The sequence below is a fragment of the Rhinopithecus bieti genome, unplaced genomic scaffold (assembly GCF_001698545.2).
Source record: "Rhinopithecus bieti isolate Rb0 unplaced genomic scaffold, ASM169854v2 scaffold_13451, whole genome shotgun sequence".
Classification (NCBI taxonomy): Eukaryota; Metazoa; Chordata; class Mammalia; order Primates; family Cercopithecidae; genus Rhinopithecus; species Rhinopithecus bieti.
This window is the reverse complement of record NW_016807504.1, coordinates 489,944-509,180: the sequence shown is the minus strand read 5'-3', so window position 1 is coordinate 509,180 and position 19,237 is coordinate 489,944. Positions and strand designations below refer to the sequence as shown.

At 35.4% G+C, this 19,237-nt stretch overlaps 1 protein-coding gene across 4 annotated transcripts in view; it reads right to left on the bottom strand.

Annotated features, from left to right (window-relative positions):
• ROBO1 (roundabout guidance receptor 1) overlaps nucleotides 1-19,237 on the bottom strand; it is a 417,122-nt gene that overhangs the window by 136,368 nt on the left and 261,517 nt on the right. For all 4 annotated transcript variants that reach the window (XM_017882348.1, XM_017882350.1, XM_017882349.1 and 1 more), the window contains exon 3: nucleotides 8,361-8,518. In XM_017882348.1, coding sequence (XP_017737837.1) covers nucleotides 8,361-8,518 — 158 coding nt within the window. The remainder of the gene's footprint in view (nucleotides 1-8,360; nucleotides 8,519-19,237) is intronic.

The window sequence follows — 19,237 nt, the reverse complement described above, 5'->3', positions numbered from 1 at the left end:
TCTAAGAAAACAAATATAGAATAAATGGCAAAATTTTAAACAAACAATCTAGGAAAATATTTGTGACGTCTACTTTAAATGTTTTAACTTTTTCCTTAATGTAGAAGGCAATTTCAGTTTTTAGACTGAATGAAATAATTATTTTTTCAATACTTGGTGTTAACTNAAATATTTGTGACGTCTACTTTAAATGTTTTAACTTTTTCCTTAATGTAGAAGGCAATTTCAGTTTTTAGACTGAATGAAATAATTATTTTTTCAATACTTGGTGTTAACTTTTTCCCAATCTTAACATTTTCTTTTTTCCACCCTAATAAAATATCTTGAACTTAAATGCAGTATTTCTAAAAAGTAGTGAAATTTTTAAAAATCACTTTTTGTGAGGTATTTTCAAAGACATCCAAAAGAGCACTTTAGTCCTCCAATTTATCTTTGTAAGAAAATTTCATTTATTAACAAGATGGATATGATTAAGTCTCAAACACATGAAGTAAATCAATTTAATCTAGCCTACCAATTAAACTACTTTAATTTCTAACTCTAAATATAAATACGCATGTCTAGAAAACAAAGAACACTAGAGACAAACATCATTTAAGGCCTCTTTCAAATGATTCTAAGAAACATGTGCCAAAAAAGTTCTAAGAAATTCTCCTATCATGTAAGACAATAAGAAAATGTTATTTATATATTCATGGTTTATAATCATCCTGGATCTAAAATTTGGCTCAGAATCCAGGTCAATGTAAGAAGAAATGAATTAAGAACTTAAAAAAAAAACACAGGTGCAGCTATAATTCAACTACATATTTCCCCTTTTGTAGGGTGTGTCTTTGTTCTCACAGCTGGGAGAGGTGTGCTTTAAATCTTCAACAAAGAAAGCCACCACATTAAAGAACTCTAGAAATTCCTATAACCAAAACCGTAGCAATAAGCATGCAATCTTCAATTGTCTTTCATAATGATATTATGTGCTTTAATCTTCTGTTCATCTGCACTCAGCACATTTGGCAAAGTACATTAACAATAGAGATGAAGACACTCATTTGAATACAAGGCTTAGGAAAGAAGAATCATGTACAATGGCTAATAACCAACATCTTTTAAGAATTTATTTTCACTATTGAAAAAAAGAACTTGAAATAATGTCACGTATTCTGTTTATGTTCTAAGTTTTGTTTTAATTATTCAATTTCAGTTTTGCCTAAAGGAAGAAAATAAAACAAAACAATTACGATTTACATAAGATCAGTGATTTTGAACCCAAACTGCTGATTTTAATGTATTCCTTTTCCCAAATGTATAAATGTGCTTTTACCTCCAGTGTTTTATCAGTTCCACAGTCATAATTTATACAAAACACACAGATGGTCTTAGAAATAGTAAAAGTTTCAGATGTTACAACTTCCTAGCATATGGAACACCATCATGGATCATCATTTTGGCGGCATGTAAATGATTTAAAAGTTATTTATATATTAACATCTTGGCATCATTTCACAGTCATAGGTTTTACAACTTTAAACTGATTCCTTATTGTAGGTGGTTCTTACATTAACTAGAAGCTACTGATGGTGTGGGGAACTGGTGCTCTTTAATTAGAGGACAGCATCCCCTTAGACAGCAAAAGTAAATGAAGATTCTAAAATAAATTAAACATTTTGGCATAAACAATAAAATGTCATCTAGTTCACTATATGATACATCAGGGAGTTCCAAGAATTTTAAAATCAAATTTATTATAGTGATTTTAAACTGTGAATGTCACAAAAAAATTAACACACAGACAAGCATACCCACAGAATACAACCTTTAAAATTAACTGAGATCTTTCAAAATGCAAGACTACAACCATCATTATTTTTTATCTAGAGTATGGAACACGACATTAAAAGAGTCGTCTACGCTCTGGGTCTAGTTTTGATCTTTCCAGTCTGTCTTGAAAAGTTCAATGAGGTTTTAACCCCACCACTCCCCGAAATGGCTCTTGTCAAGGTCATTCATGATTGCTCACCGAGTTGTTTAATCCAGTGGTGAATTCTTAATCTTCATTATTACTCCATCTACCAGCTGTAACTGGTAGTCACCAACACCTCCTTCAAACCGTCTTTACTTGGCGGCCCTTCTAATTTTCCTCCTTTCTCAGTGTGACTACTCCCTCTCAGTTTCCACTGCTCTTTCTGCCTCTTCTCTGTGAGAACTAAGCATTGGACTGCTTTTCCTTTCTATCTGCAATCATTCCCTTGGTGACTGCAGTCTCCTGTTTTAAATAATATATAAGCACTGATGACTCCCGTATTCATCAGGAAAGGCTATGCTGTATGTGCTAAAATATCCTCAGTGACTTAATCAACAAAAGATTTATTTCTCATTCATTTTACATGTCCATCTTGAGAAGACAGAGGTGTGGGGTAGAATGTTGTACACATAACTCAGGGGCTCAGGCTCTCAGGGTGTCTTCCATGTTGCAGTTGCACTACCTAAATAAAACCAGTAGCTTGCTTGGTTGCAGCGTGGTGAAGAGAGTACTGGAGTATTTAAACCACTAGTATTTAATTTCTTTAATGTTCACGCACAACCCACGAAGCTGAAAAGTCAAACAGGTCTGCCGGACAGCAAAAAAGCTGGGAAGTAGAGTGTTTCATCTGCCCAGAAGGATACGAGAACTGTATAGTAATGAGTACTTGTATGTCTACCACAATTTAATTTTTTCTCCAACCTCAACCTCAATTCTGAATTCCTGACTCATGTATCCAACTGCCTATTTGACAATTATAGTTGGATATCCAATAAGCATTTCAAAATTACCATGTCGAAAACTAAGCTCCTGATACCTTCCCACCCCAAATTTTCTCCTACAATCTATGGCATCTCCGTTAATGGCATCTACACCATTTCAGTTGTGCAGACCAATTAATTAGGAGGTCCTTGACTTTTGTCTTTCGCTCACAAACACATCCGGTCTGTTAGCAAATTCTGTTGGCTATTGCTTTGTAATATATCCAGAATCTAGCCACTCCTCACTACCTCCCCATCCTACCAGCCTGGTTCAAACCACCATTTGTCTCTTACCCGGATTACCCTGAGAGCTCTCAATGGTTCTCCCTGTCTCTATCATCGCCACGTTTCAGTGTGCTCTCAGGAGAGCAGAGGCTTCCCAGCTTACTTAGAAGAAAAGCCAAACTATCTACAACACCTGTAAGAGCCTACACAGTTGGACAATTATTAAATTCACAGCCTTTTAAAAGGCTATCTCCCTGATAGTATCTCCTATCAATCTTTACTCATTCTGTTCCACCCACACTGACTTTTCACTCTTCAGTGAATGCGTTAGGTATACCCCACCTTAGGGTTTTGTATTTAATGTTTTTTCTGCCTACAATACCCTTCTTGCAGACACTTGTAGAGTTCATCCCATCAATTTTTTGAGGTATTTTATGTGAGGCATTTTCTCTAATCAGCCTCTTTAAAATTTCAATCTCACCTGAACCCTAATGAGTTCATCTACCTCTTCACAATTTTAATAGGACTCACNCAGAATCCAGGTCAATGTAAGAAGAAATGAATTAAGAACTTAAAAAAAAAACACAGGTGCAGCTATAATTCAACTACATATTTCCCCTTTTTGTAGGGTGTGTCTTTGTTCTCACAGCTGGGAGAGGTGTGCTTTAAATCTTCAACAAAGAAAGCCACCACATTAAAGAACTCTAGAAATTCCTATAACCAAAACCGTAGCAATAAGCATGCAATCTTCAATTGTCTTTCATAATGATATTATGTGCTTTAATCTTCTGTTCATCTGCACTCAGCACATTTGGCAAAGTACATTAACAATAGAGATGAAGACACTCATTTGAATACAAGGCTTAGGAAAGAAGAATCATGTACAATGGCTAATAACCAACATCTTTTAAGAATTTATTTTCACTATTGAAAAAAAGAACTTGAAATAATGTCACGTATTCTGTTTATGTTCTAAGTTTTTGTTTTAATTATTCAATTTCAGTTTTGCCTAAAGGAAGAAAATAAAACAAAAACAATTACGATTTACATAAGATCAGTGATTTTGAACCCAAACTGCTGATTTTTAATGTATTCCTTTTCCCAAATGTATAAATGTGCTTTTTACCTCCAGTGTTTTATCAGTTCCACAGTCATAATTTATACAAAACACACAGATGGTCTTAGAAATAGTAAAAGTTTCAGATGTTACAACTTCCTAGCATATGGAACACCATCATGGATCATCATTTTGGCGGCATGTAAATGATTTAAAAGTTATTTATATATTAACATCTTGGCATCATTTCACAGTCATAGGTTTTTACAACTTTAAACTGATTCCTTATTGTAGGTGGTTCTTACATTAACTAGAAGCTACTGATGGTGTGGGGGAACTGGTGCTCTTTAATTAGAGGACAGCATCCCCTTAGACAGCAAAAGTAAATGAAGATTCTAAAATAAATTAAACATTTTGGCATAAACAATAAAATGTCATCTAGTTCACTATATGATACATCAGGGAGTTCCAAGAATTTTTAAAAATCAAATTTATTATAGTGATTTTAAACTGTGAATGTCACAAAAAAATTAACACACAGACAAGCATACCCACAGAATACAACCTTTAAAATTAACTGAGATCTTTCAAAATGCAAGACTACAACCATCATTATTTTTTATCTAGAGTATGGAACACGACATTAAAAAGAGTCGTCTACGCTCTGGGTCTAGTTTTGATCTTTCCAGTCTGTCTTGAAAAGTTCAATGAGGTTTTAACCCCCACCACTCCCCCGAAATGGCTCTTGTCAAGGTCATTCATGATTGCTCACCGAGTTGTTTAATCCAGTGGTGAATTCTTAATCTTCATTATTACTCCATCTACCAGCTGTAACTGGTAGTCACCAACACCTCCTTCAAACCGTCTTTACTTGGCGGCCCTTCTAATTTTCCTCCTTTCTCAGTGTGACTACTCCCTCTCAGTTTCCACTGCTCTTTCTGCCTCTTCTCTGTGAGAACTAAGCATTGGACTGCTTTTCCTTTCTATCTGCAATCATTCCCTTGGTGACTGCAGTCTCCTGTTTTTAAATAATATATAAGCACTGATGACTCCCGTATTCATCAGGAAAGGCTATGCTGTATGTGCTAAAATATCCTCAGTGACTTAATCAACAAAAGATTTATTTCTCATTCATTTTACATGTCCATCTTGAGAAGACAGAGGTGTGGGGTAGAATGTTGTACACATAACTCAGGGGCTCAGGCTCTCAGGGTGTCTTCCATGTTGCAGTTGCACTACCTAAATAAAACCAGTAGCTTGCTTGGTTGCAGCGTGGTGAAGAGAGTACTGGAGTATTTAAACCACTAGTATTTAATTTCTTTAATGTTCACGCACAACCCACGAAGCTGAAAAAGTCAAACAGGTCTGCCGGACAGCAAAAAAGCTGGGAAGTAGAGTGTTTCATCTGCCCAGAAGGATACGAGAACTGTATAGTAATGAGTACTTGTATGTCTACCACAATTTAATTTTTTCTCCAACCTCAACCTCAATTCTGAATTCCTGACTCATGTATCCAACTGCCTATTTGACAATTATAGTTGGATATCCAATAAGCATTTCAAAATTACCATGTCGAAAACTAAGCTCCTGATACCTTCCCACCCCAAATTTTCTCCTACAATCTATGGCATCTCCGTTAATGGCATCTACACCATTTCAGTTGTGCAGACCAATTAATTAGGAGGTCCTTGACTTTTGTCTTTCGCTCACAAACACATCCGGTCTGTTAGCAAATTCTGTTGGCTATTGCTTTGTAATATATCCAGAATCTAGCCACTCCTCACTACCTCCCCATCCTACCAGCCTGGTTCAAACCACCATTTGTCTCTTACCCGGATTACCCTGAGAGCTCTCAATGGTTCTCCCTGTCTCTATCATCGCCACGTTTCAGTGTGCTCTCAGGAGAGCAGAGGCTTCCCAGCTTACTTAGAAGAAAAGCCAAACTATCTACAACACCTGTAAGAGCCTACACAGTTGGACAATTATTAAATTCACAGCCTTTTTAAAAAGGCTATCTCCCTGATAGTATCTCCTATCAATCTTTACTCATTCTGTTCCACCCACACTGACTTTTCACTCTTCAGTGAATGCGTTAGGTATACCCCACCTTAGGGTTTTGTATTTAATGTTTTTTCTGCCTACAATACCCTTCTTGCAGACACTTGTAGAGTTCATCCCATCAATTTTTTGAGGTATTTTATGTGAGGCATTTTCTCTAATCAGCCTCTTTAAAATTTCAATCTCACCTGAACCCTAATGAGTTCATCTACCTCTTCACAATTTTTAATAGGACTCACTATAGTTTAACTTACTGTATGTTACACCTATTTATTTTGGTTTTTGTCTGTATACTCTTCTCTCTGTTTATAGGATTTATTATAGTTTAACTTACTGTACGTTATACTTATTTATTTTGGTTTTTGTCTGTATATCCTTTCTCTATTTTTGTAGGATTTATTATAGTTTTACTGTGTATTACACTTATTTATTTGGTTTTATCTGTATACACGCTCATAAAATGTAAGCTTCAGTAGAACACTCACTGAGTTTTGATCAAGTTGCATCTCCAGGGCTAAGAATTTTGTCAGCCAGGTGTGGTGGCTCATGCCTGTAATCCCAGCACTTTGGGAGGTCAAGGCCGGCATATCACGAGGTCAGGAGGTTGAAACCATCCTGGCCAACATGGTGAAACCTCATCTCTATTAAAAATACAAAAATTAGCTGGGTGTGGTGGTGCACGCCTATAATCCCAGCTACTTAGGAGGTTAAGGCAGGAAAATCGCTTGAACCCAGGAGGCAGAGCTTGCAGTGAGGTGAGACTGTGCCACTGCACTCCAGCCTGGTGACAGAGCAAGATTCCGTCTCAAAAAAATAAAATTAAATAAATAAAAAAAGAATTTTGTCATTAACTTGTATTAAACACGAATAGGTTATCAGGAAAGGCATGAGGGAAAGTCAGGGATAATAATGGTTTTAATGTGTTTGAATCAGTAAGGAAGGGAAAGGGGAATTATAGATAATGGTCATTAAATGATCTAGAACATATTTTTAAGGGCAAAGTATTCTTATCTTCATTGTACATGAATCCAAAAGGAATCTGTTATCGCTAACAAGAGAAGAATTTGTTTCTTCACTCTATTCCTTGCCTGGTGTTTCTTGACTTCATTTCCAAAAACCAACGTTTCCACATATAGTTCCTTTTATCATGTGACTCTGCAGCACCTCTGATAAGCAGAACCAGATCATCCTCACACCAGCCCCAAGAATTATAGAAATCCTTTGGGAGACTCATTCTCATTCAGATTTACATGAAAAAAATGCTTAATTTTCTTTCAAGGTACCTAAAACTTTGTCTCACACAACTTTCTCTACTTTTCTCACTGTTAATTTTTTCCAAGCGAATCTACTAACCAGTTGCTCAGAAACAGAGCAACTACTAATTAGGTTTGTGTGGTTTGCATTATAACTTTGCTCTTGTACATCTTCAGCAGTGACCTTTTCCTCACACATACATTCTCCTAGGGAACTTTAAATCTTGACCAGTGAATTCACAATGGACAGATATCAGTGCATGCTGAACAAAGAATTGTAAAGGGAAATATTGAGCAACCACAAAATCAATGAGGGCTTGGTGACTGAGGGGCTTTAGTCAACACCTTCCAAGACAAAACAAGCAAGGAAGTCATAGAGAATCACTGCTGTCAAGAAGAAAACGCATCTTGACGTCATACAAATCACATATAATTTCTTACATCAGAGCAGGCATTTGAAATCCAATAATCTCATCACATGACTTCATTTTATATTGAGATAAATTCTTCATTAACCACCTTTGAAAATAAGATTTTATTTTTCAGAAACAATATTGAACTCTATAGAACAGAAAACATATAAAATGAGAAAAAAACATAAAACATCTTGAAGTGGTTTAAGAGGCCTTCTGGAAACATACTAAAACAGATCTTCTTTAATAAATAATTTTACTATAACACATGGAAATTTTATGAGCCCTGAGTTATGATAATAATTAAGTCATACATAAAAGTGTTAACTCTGAGACATTAAAACAGGAATTACAGTTTTTCTTTTACTGATCTCTAAACACCATGAATTTTCCTCACTTATTTTCACATCAACACAGAAAGAATTGAAATATATTTTTTTTAAAAGAAAAACTGAATATGGGAGCTGATACAAGCCTTTATTTAAAATAATCTACTTCATTTTTCTCTTTTTTCTTTGGTAAAGATACACACAGTTAGACCTACCAATGCCCTCTGCTGTTGAATTCAATACTCACAGTTATTCTTTCATCTTTATCATCGAGTGGAGAGCCATCTTTCTTCCACGAAATGGTGGGCTCAGGATGGCCTCGTGGAGGCTGGCATTCCATTACTGCAGGCTCTCCTACTGCAACCATGACATCCGAAGGGTTTTGTCTGAAGTCATCCCGAAGTACTGTAGGAACAAGATTAAATCATTATACTCAAAAGTGATATATACAGTCCTAATCTCTGAACTTCTGCAGGAGACATTTATTATAATTATAATAAACTCCTACTAATAGCTCTTGCAATACAGCTTTAAGAATCTGTATCTACTTACAGATATCTGCAATTTAATAAAGATATTTGGCCTTAAACATACATAGGAGGGATAATCTGATGTTCTCCGCTGTTTAGCGTTCTCACAGTTAGCATTCGGCTCATCTTTAACTTGCATTTCTCTTCTGCCTGCTGCCTACATTTTTCTCAGCCATGTGCTAATGAATACAACTGAATCCTCCTTTTATCGATGTGACACCACAGGATAATGCTTTCTATAATTAAATGAATTACATATACATGCAAAGCTAAATATTAAAAGAAAAAAATTAAGGTACTTCCAAGCATGAATTTAATTGAGTGATATTTTATACATATATAAAATTAATGTATAAGGTTACATAATCATTGTAATTTAAATATGCTCATTATAAAAACTTTAGACATATCTACAAAGCCACGACATTGAAACTCATTGTGTTTTTCCATGATTATTGAGAATGTTAGAAGGCACCAATATGGATAACAACAGTGCTACCAACAGCACTACTTTTATATTCTATGTTTTTGTTGTTTTTTGTGTGTATATTATCTCATTTAATCCTTAACCTATTCAGAATGAGAAATACTATTAATTCTACTTGTACCACTAACATTAGTCCCATATTGTGGAGGAAGAAATAATGCACTATTGTAAATTCACTATTGTAAATTGTACAATTCACTATCATAATCTCAACTGGCTACTAATATAATATTAACATACTGTAAAACAAGCAGTATTTTGTAACTGTTAGAAACCAAATACATATTCCAAAAATAGTTCATACAGTAAAATTGTCCCAGTGTCTTGATAACATCAAGAAATCATGAATTATTTGGCATGTTAGTCTTAAATACAACTCTAAATAGTATGTTCAAGACATGCAATCTTGAACATACTATTTAAGACTTTTGCTTCCCTTCTCACAAAAGAGGGATGAAGATACATACACTTCAGTACAAAGTCCAATAAATAGTGATAGTTCCTCCACCCTGCTTTCCTTGATCTAATGTGTAATAGAATGTCAACCATTTTGGTAACCTAATTTAACATGGTAATGAAAATGTTTATTAGTATGTTAAGTGCATAGATTTGGATTGATAAATGTTATTTATCTTTTAAAACCTATTGAATTGGGCTGGGTGTGGTGGCTTACGCCTCTAATCCCAGAACTTTGGGAGGCCTAGGCAAGAGGATTACCTAAGGTCGGGAGTTCGAGACCAGCCTGACCAACATGGAAAAACCCAGTCTCTACTAAAATTATAAAATTAGCTGGGTGTGGTGGTGCACACCTGTAATCCCGGCTACTCAGGAGGCTGAGGCAGGAGAATCGCTAGAACCCAGGAGGTGGCGGTTGCGGTGAGCTGATATGGTGCCATTGCACTACAGCCTGAGCAACAAGAGCGAAACTGTCTCAAATAAATAAATAAATCCTATTGAATTTTTAAATGAATATTTGAATTTAATATTTATTACTATAATTTTGTACTGGAATGGATGTCTTTCCATTCCACTGGCATTTAAAAGTGCTGTCATGGATGAAGTACTACCATGTAAAAAACTTATGATCTAACCGTTCTTTCAAAAAATCACTCTTAAACTTTGGTTTCAAAACCTCAGACAAGTTTAGGGGCTTATGAAAACCTATATTTTCTCTTGCTTTTAAAATCTGTCCTTCCTCAATTCCAACCAAGTAGATGCATACATTTGGGTAAATTATCAAATCCATGAAAAAAAATCCCCATTTTAAAAATCTGAATATTAAGACAACTTGGGCATAGCATGACTATGTTAATATTTGGAAACTACTGCTTCAAAGAGAAGACTTTTTTTTTTTCTTATCTTTGGAAAGAACAGTAAAAGGAAAACCAAAATAAATCTGACTGCACCAAACTGTTTAAATTCTAACTTCAAAACTATTCACTATTAATAAAATATATAGACACAAAGGTAAACATTGTTAAACTGAAAACTCCAGCTACTGTTACCACGTAATAAAAGAACAGAGTATAAAGACTTTCACTATTTATAAGCTTATATTATTAGTAGGTGTTAAGAATGTAACACAAATAAAATGTAAGGCTTGTAGAAAAGGCAAACGGATTGACCTTGACAGGCAGTATGTGCCTTTGCTGGATCACATTATTAATCAATGATAACACCTCTGAAAAGGTTCACACCTTTGAAACACCCAAAAGTAAAGTACTTTTCAAATAAAAGTAAACAATATGCACAATTTTTCTATGTGGCAAACTTAAAACCAGTTTGGTAATGCTATATCTTATTTACATACCGAATCATTTCTCAAATAAACCAATGAATGATAAAATGTCTTGCAGAAATATCAAAGGTCTAAGTCAGATAAATCAAGTTTTTTTCTTTTAACATTTATTATGTTATTTGGCCTTTTACAATATATAATGAAAACTAACAAAATGTAATCCATTAAAATTGTTGCTTAGTAATGCTCATGTAATTATTTTGCAGCTGTGAAGCATAAAACTTTAGCATTGCCTATGACTATGGGCAATTCTGCATAAAGTTATGAATTTAACATTTTTCTTCTCTCTTCTAAAACTAAGTTTTCTCTCTTATACTTATCCCAAAGATTTCCTTTTGGGGAAAATAATATGGTATCACATTATAAAACTATATGAAACTTTTAGTTAAATTGTCTAGTTTTCAAAATTCATGTGTATATCTAAGTCACCACAATAAAAATCAAATTCAAATGAATCACAGCGTTTTGGCAGAAAAACCAAAAGCATCCATATACATCCCAGATACAGATCTTTTGACAAGCTTCTCCTTTTCTCCTTTAACATTTCTATTAACCAAAGTATATACATTTTTGATGTTTCTTGATTTGAAACGTGAAAATTTTAATTTGGAATTGTCAAAAAGGTCTAATAATTTGAAAAGAGCAAATAGCATACATAGTGTATCCAAGTAGATATCACCTAAAAAGGTATTAAACCAGAGTTCCCCCTAATATTATATAAATATAGTATTTATTTCATATTTGTGTAGTCTCATTTTATGTATACAGTTTTGTACATATAATTTAACTGAATGGCATTTCCTTTTTTTCCATTCTATTAAATTAGTGAAAACATACGCTTCATTGAATATTTGAATCCTAGAAGGTTTTTTTCTTAAAAAAAAAAAAATGGTTCACTGGGCCAGGCGCGGTGGCTCACGCCTGTAATCCCAGCACTTTGGGAGGCCGAGGCGGGCGGATCACGAGGTCAGGAGATGGAGACCATCCTGGCTAACACGGTGAAACCTCGTCTCTACTAAAAACACAAAAAATGAGCCGGGCGCAGTGGCGCCGCCTATAGTCCCAGCTCCTCGGGAGGCGGAGGCAGGAGAATGGCGGGAACGCGGGGGGCGGAGCTTGCAGGGAGCCAAGATGGCGCCGCTCACTCCAGCCGATGGGCGAGACTCCCTCTCAAAAAAAAAAAGAAGTTCACTAATTGTACAAAACATAACAAAACATATAATCACCTACTTTTTGAAAACTTTACATCAATTTTAACACAATTCTCAAACTAAGTAAACATCATTTCAGAAAGGAATTCTAACATTCAGTGGTGTCTTTGCAACTTATGTGGGTAATATTAAGACAGGAAGCAAAGAATAAAAAAAGTTAAACGGAAAGTGTTCCAAGTAATATGGGGACTTTAACACTTGCAAAACAGTCTTTAAGTGCATTGTAGGAAATTTTAGAACTGAAACATAACATTACAGAATGGGCAGAAGTCTTTGACAACATATAATCAATCCCATAAACAGAGGCAACCAAGTCCCAGGAAGCTTTGCTTGTGTTATTTATGAGAAGGGGACCAGAAGAAAACCCAGGCATCCTGATTCCCAATGAAGTTTTTTTTTGTTTCTTTGTTAACCATGTCACTATTATGCTGTAAAAATGCAACTGTTTCTATCTAGACCATTGTATCTCCAATAAATTCACTTTATTATTGCAAAAGGCTTGACGTATGGTAATTGTGCATCACTGCCCTACAGTCTCACCACTATCCAGTCTTGGTAGGCTCAAGTTCTCAAGTTCAGTGTGAACAACTAATTGTGAATATTTGTGAACTACATACAATGCCTTTACCTTCATGAATCATAGAATCTCAGTGCGGTTAGGGGCCTGTCAGATGTGTGATCTGCACTTTTTTGCTTTAGAAATTAATAAATTAAGGCTCCTCAGGGAGAGAGGAGCATGCCACACAAATAATAATAATAATAATAATGTCAGCAACATAATAATGATGTTAGCAATGGCTGATGCTAATTGAACATTTACTGTGTAAGGAATCTCAGTAAGTAACAACTCATTTAATACTCATAACAAGTCTATGATAAAAGGAATGTATTGGTTTTGATTTGCAGATGAGGAATTTGTAGGACTTGGTACCCAAGCTAGAATACAGATGTCCAGTACATAAAGAACACTTCTCTACCAAGTTACCTGCCTATCTGGTCTTAATACAGTGTTCATAATTCTAAATACACAAGTATCATGACATAATTAACATTTCAGACTCAGTCTATTGTAACATAAGTGAGAAATTTCCCTCCTGATAATCATATGGCTATCTTTGAATATATTCTGCATTCCTGTGTTTCTTCAGATTTTTTTTCTTGGAAGAGGACACCACATTTTCAGAAAAATATTGAGAATTAGATTTCATTATTCATGATACATATGACGTGCTCGTTTTTATCAATGTTTCCCCTATTTCAACCACAAAATGATTGAAAAAGTTGTATATTAATAAGCATTTTAATTAAATATGGGCAATTTAATTACAAGTGGGTATCTTGGGAAAAATAGGGGAAGATATTCTGCAGTCCTGGGATTTATTTTTTTCCACTTGCAGCAAATAGTAACCTCTTGTCAACTAGGAAAAAAAATAAAATGAAACCCTGAAAAAATAAGGTATATTGGAGGAGAAAATAAAGAAGAGGTAAATAAAGACAACTCTACAAATGCTCAGTAACAACCTGTTTCTGTTGCCATGTAACATTTTAATTGTTCTCAAAATTACTACTCACATACCTAGTCTTTAATTTTGAGTACAGATAATATTACTTACTTTTATGATACTCCTACTTCCCTGTCTGAACACCAACTTCATGCTGATGTAAATAAGTGTAATTTAATATAAAAATAACTATCATTCTTTCATTTAACACATCTGAACTGAGCACATACTTTGTGTCTGGCAGGTATGCTATAACTCTTGTATATTCCTTGCAGTGAAGTATATGTAAAATGCTGACGTCTGTCAAAAAACATTAATATTCACCTTTTTGGGAAAGAGTAATACCATAGGGTCTTACTGCAGGTTATTTTGAATTAAGAGATATATTTTGAAGGCTGGATCAGAAAGCATACCATAAAGTTTTCTATAACTGTTTGCATTCCTACTTTTTAGCTGACAGCATTGCCCAGAAGAACAAAGTGCTGTTCTTTGTACAAATGTGTGAAAAAATCCTTAATATTTCTGAAATAATTCCAAACTTTAAAAAAGATTCCAACAAAAGGATGAACGTACAGAAAGATAACCCATTGAGGAGGAAAACTAAAAGAATAACAAGTAAAATAATATTCCATCAAGTATTATCCATCTTAGAACACCATCTTCTAAAGCTAAGGAATTTGTTTCTAAAAAAGATGTATGTGAACATCAATTCTATATAAAGTTTTCCATTTAATTTTTAAAATTTGACACTGAATATATCTAGGAATATTCTACAATAATTATGTCATCTTCTACTTGTATTTTTCTTATATCATGCAACTTTGTTTTTAAACCTTAAATTATGCTTTGCTTAAGACCGTGGAAGAAAATATGCTGGTAGAAGCACTTTTGAAGATTTGACAAACCTCTTATGTTCTAACCGAGAAAAGGAGTACTTTTATTCAAAAATTATACATTCTGAAAACCTGACATAGCAGATGGATGACAAATATCACTCAACATTATATGATAACAACAACCTAATGTGAATGAATACAAGGCATTGCAAATAGAATGAGAAGAATTACGAGAATAAAAACAATTACTAGCAAATTGTTTATTTATATAGTGTATGATGGAGAAGCAAGCTAACTTAAATACAGTTGTATGTTTCTGTATTCTGCTGGGCTGTAGAAATGGGGCCATGTTGTCCCTGGTCTTTTAATTGTTAGAATTACATCCAGATTGGGTTCCAGCTTAAACCACATTCACATTTTGCATAAATATAAACACCATAATGGCACTTCCTGTACCACTGTGCAAAACACTGCCTAGTGCTCATTCCAACAGCACTAAGTCTTCAGGACAAAGAGAAGGTAAGTGTGGCATAGTAAGTTTCAGTTAAAATTTGTAATGTGTTCCAGAGAAAAGTGTACATCAGTAAGGATCAACTTCTTTTTTTTTTTTAATTTGACTTTAAGTTCCGGGATACAAGTGCAGAATGTGTAGGTTTGTTACATAGGTATACATGTGCCATGGTGGTTGGCTGCACCTATCGACCTGACATCTAGGTTTTAAGCCCCACATGCATTAGCTATGTGTCCTAATGCTCTCCTTCCCCTTTCCCTTCTCCACCCCCGACTGCCCTCATATGTGTTGTTCCCCTCCCTGTGTCCATGTGTTCTCATTAGAATCAACATTTAAATAGTTAATATTCAGCAGACTTGAAAGTCTGATAGATCATTTTAAAATGTATCACCAAAGTAAGTCAAATGGCTAAAATCATATGTTCTAACTTAAAAGTCAGTAACTTACTGTATGTTTGCCTTTTATACACTTTAAAATAACCTATAAATTAGATTTATTTTAAAAGTTCACTATTTACAGGACATCATTTTATACAGTAATAAATGTTTATTTATGAATCAGAAAACAGAAGTCTAGAATGTCAGAATCAACACAGATTCTTTCACCATTCTGTGATTTTAACAGGTACATTCACAATGACTCAGTTATTTCCACAAAAAAACAGAGTTTTATACTCTATCTTGATAGGGTTATTATGAAAGCTAATTATTTAATGTTTATACAGGACTTGCCATTTATATGGTGCATTACATCTGCAAAGAAGTATTGCTATTAGTCACTACGTAAGGAATTGCCAAATTTCTCAGCTGCCAGTACAAATGGAAAGGGGGACAAAGAATGCCATTGATGAGGGTTTTAAAGTGCCAGAGCAAAAGTCACACCCAGGAGTAGCCTGGCAGGGTTAAAAAAACACAGACAAAATGAGGATATCTGAGCTACGGGACCCTGATTAGGGCAAGACAGGCATGCATTCTTTCTTTTGTAAAATCCAACTTTTCATGTAGCGCCTTGCAGCAAGAGTTCTCAATCAAAGAAATATGCTTCTGTATTTATTGCCTGGCTCTTTGTATCTGAAGGTCAGTTCCATGAGAACAGGGAATTTGTGATTATCCTCTAGTATTTCCAGTGCCCAGGACAACATCCAAGACATAGGAGGTATCCAGTAAATGTTTACTACACTTTCCAATATGCTAAGTAGTAGATTTTAAATAGTGGCTTGCATTGGCAGGAGTTCTATAGTGGTAGTGCTTGAGGTATAGGGAGGTAGACACATATATTCAAATAAACACCTACATACATATACAACTATAATTGTGATACATGTCATGAAAGAAAGGGATGTGGGAGAACAATAAGAAACATAATTTAGATTGGAGGTGAGGGAATAGTAAGGAAGTAACAGTTAAGGTGAGGCTTGAGTAATGAGTAAAACTTATCCTAGGGAGGTGCATTGCAGGCAGAGGAAATACTTCAGGTGAAGACAAATCCTGGCACACTGTAAACATCGTGGATGCCGTGTAGTGGGACCGGTGGAGAGCAAAACAAGACAAGCTTGGTAGGGACGACAGGGACCAGATTTGCTATGCACAGCAGCCATGACCAAGAGTAAGCTTTTATTTTAATTCCAAGGAGAAGCCACTGCAGTATTAAGCAAAATAGTGGTATAATGAAATCTCATACTTAAATGTTCATTCTAGCCGCTCTGTGAATGAAATGGAGAGGGAAGTAAGAAGGGATATGGAGGCCGGGTGTGGTGGCTCATGCCCATAATCCCAGCATTTTGGGAGGCAGATGCTGGAGGATGGCCTGAGCCCAGGGGTTGGAGACCCACCTGGGAAACATAGTGAGGCACTATCTCTACAAAAATCAAAATTTACAAAATTAGCCAGGCATGGTGGTGCTCGCCAGTGGTTCCAGCTAGTGGGGACACTGAGGTAGGAGGATCGCTTGAGCCTGGGAGATTGAGGCTACTTTGAGATATGATTGCACTACTGCACTGCAGCCTGAGCAATAGAGCCAGACCCTGTTTGGGAAAAATAAACAAACAAAAAAGGAAGTGTAGAGACCAATTAGAAGGCTATTGAAGTAATTACAGGTAAAATGGTGATGGTTTTATACCATTATTATGATATCAGATTTGACACAACAGTGACAGATTGGAGGTACATTTTGTTGGTAAAAATCAAAGTGATTTACTGAGGGGCTGAAGTTGACAGAGAAAGACATCAATAATAACACCCAGGCTTCTGATCTGAGTAACTGATCATGCCATTTTCAAGGTACAGGAGAACAGGTAGACAACATATAAGTAAATCCTTCTATGAGGAAGAACAAGAAAACATAAGATATCCTTATTTTTTAAAAAATTTAGGCCGGGCGCGGTGGCTCAAGCCTGTAATCTCAGCACTTTGGGAGGCCGAGACGGGCAGATCACGAGGTCAGGAGATCGAGACCATCCTGGCTAACACGGTGAAACCCCGTCTCTACTAAAAAATACAAAAAAAACTAGCCGGGCGAGGTGGCAGAGAATGGCCTAAACCCGGGAGGCGGGGCTTGCAGTGAGCTGAGATCCGGCCACTGCACTCCAGCCTGGGCAACAGAGCCAGACTCCGTCTCAAAAAAAAAAAAAAAAAAAAAATTTAAAACATGGTTTGAGAGTATAGAGTCTGATATGAAAATTGTTTCATTGGTTAAAAAATATTATGGCTTTAAATTCACCCCCTTGATATTTAACACAAGATGGATTTTGAGCTATTTTGATCTATATGCTACCATATTTAAAATCTTATTTGCTAACTGATAATATTCCTTGATCAATGAATTCATACTTTAATTTTGGTGATGACAAATTTTAATCTAGTTTGATCCACATAATGTATTTTTTAACTGAAAAACTCAAATACATCTGACACATTCTAAGTTTATAAATGTTATATACAACGTGTGTGGATTATATATGTATATGTATGCATAATACAGATATGTGACATATATGACCACTAGTCACTGATATACTGTGATGGTAACACTAAACACCAAATTATGGTAAAAACAAAACAAAACAAAACAAAAACACTCAGTAATTTTGATTGGAGAACGAAAATAACTCAAAACATGGGGCATTTCCAAGGACTGCCATAAATTAAGTTCAATAACATATTAAATCAATAACAATAAAATCAATAACATATTAAAGGATATGATATATCAATATTTAAGGACACAAGAACTAATAGCATATTAAAAATTATTATACAATTAGAATACACAAAAAGTTCATTGCATTTCACTTGCACATATGTAAAGCATATGTAAAATTCCCTGGAATTATACTGAATCCCAAAAATCTTATGGATTTTATTTGTGACTCACTTAATCATTCATTCCATAAAAGTGCAACACACTATATTTGGTGATGGTAGCTAATAAGATAAACAAGACAAAGTCTGCTTTCAGGTCACTTATTTCAGAATGTGTTTTTCTCTCTCCTTTGTGTGTGTGTGTGTGTGTGTGTGTGTGTGTGTGTATTTCATAGCATGCTTCGTTTAATTGAAATTTTAGATAAAAGTCTAATATGCAAAACAAATAAAGGAGATACTATTTTACTTTTCCACCTGGGGCTATCCTGCAGAAGAGTTCAGGTCTAGTGGTCCTGAAGAAAAGGCTCAAAAGTCACTAGTAAACAACAACAACATAATGCGAATAACAGCGCATATACAATCAGAACTTTTTTATTTTATTTTATTTTATTTTAGACAGTTTCACTCTTGTCACCCAGGCTGAAGTGCAGCAGCACAATCCACAGTCTCGACTCACGGCGACCTCCGCCTCCTGGGTTTAACCGATTCTCCTGCCTCAGCCTCCCAAGTAGCTGGGATTACAGGCAAGCACCATCACACCCAGCTAATTTTTGTACTTTTAGTAGAGACAGGGTTTCGCAATGTTGGCCAGGCTGGTCTCGAACTCCTGATCTCAGGTGATCCACCCGCCTCGGCCTCCCAAAGTGGTGGGATTAAAGGCATGAGCCACTGCGCCTGGCTGAGAATCATAACTTTAAATAATCTTAGTACAACCTTCCCTACTTCCACTCCCACTCGCAATTGCAAATGAGGACACATAGGTGATGAAAGGACTCAAGGTTGCACGATGAGTGACTGAACACACAGGATTACATCCTGAAACAGATGTTTTCATCTTTTATTTTCATAAAGACACACATATTTTTTAAGTGCCTGAAAAACACTAGAGT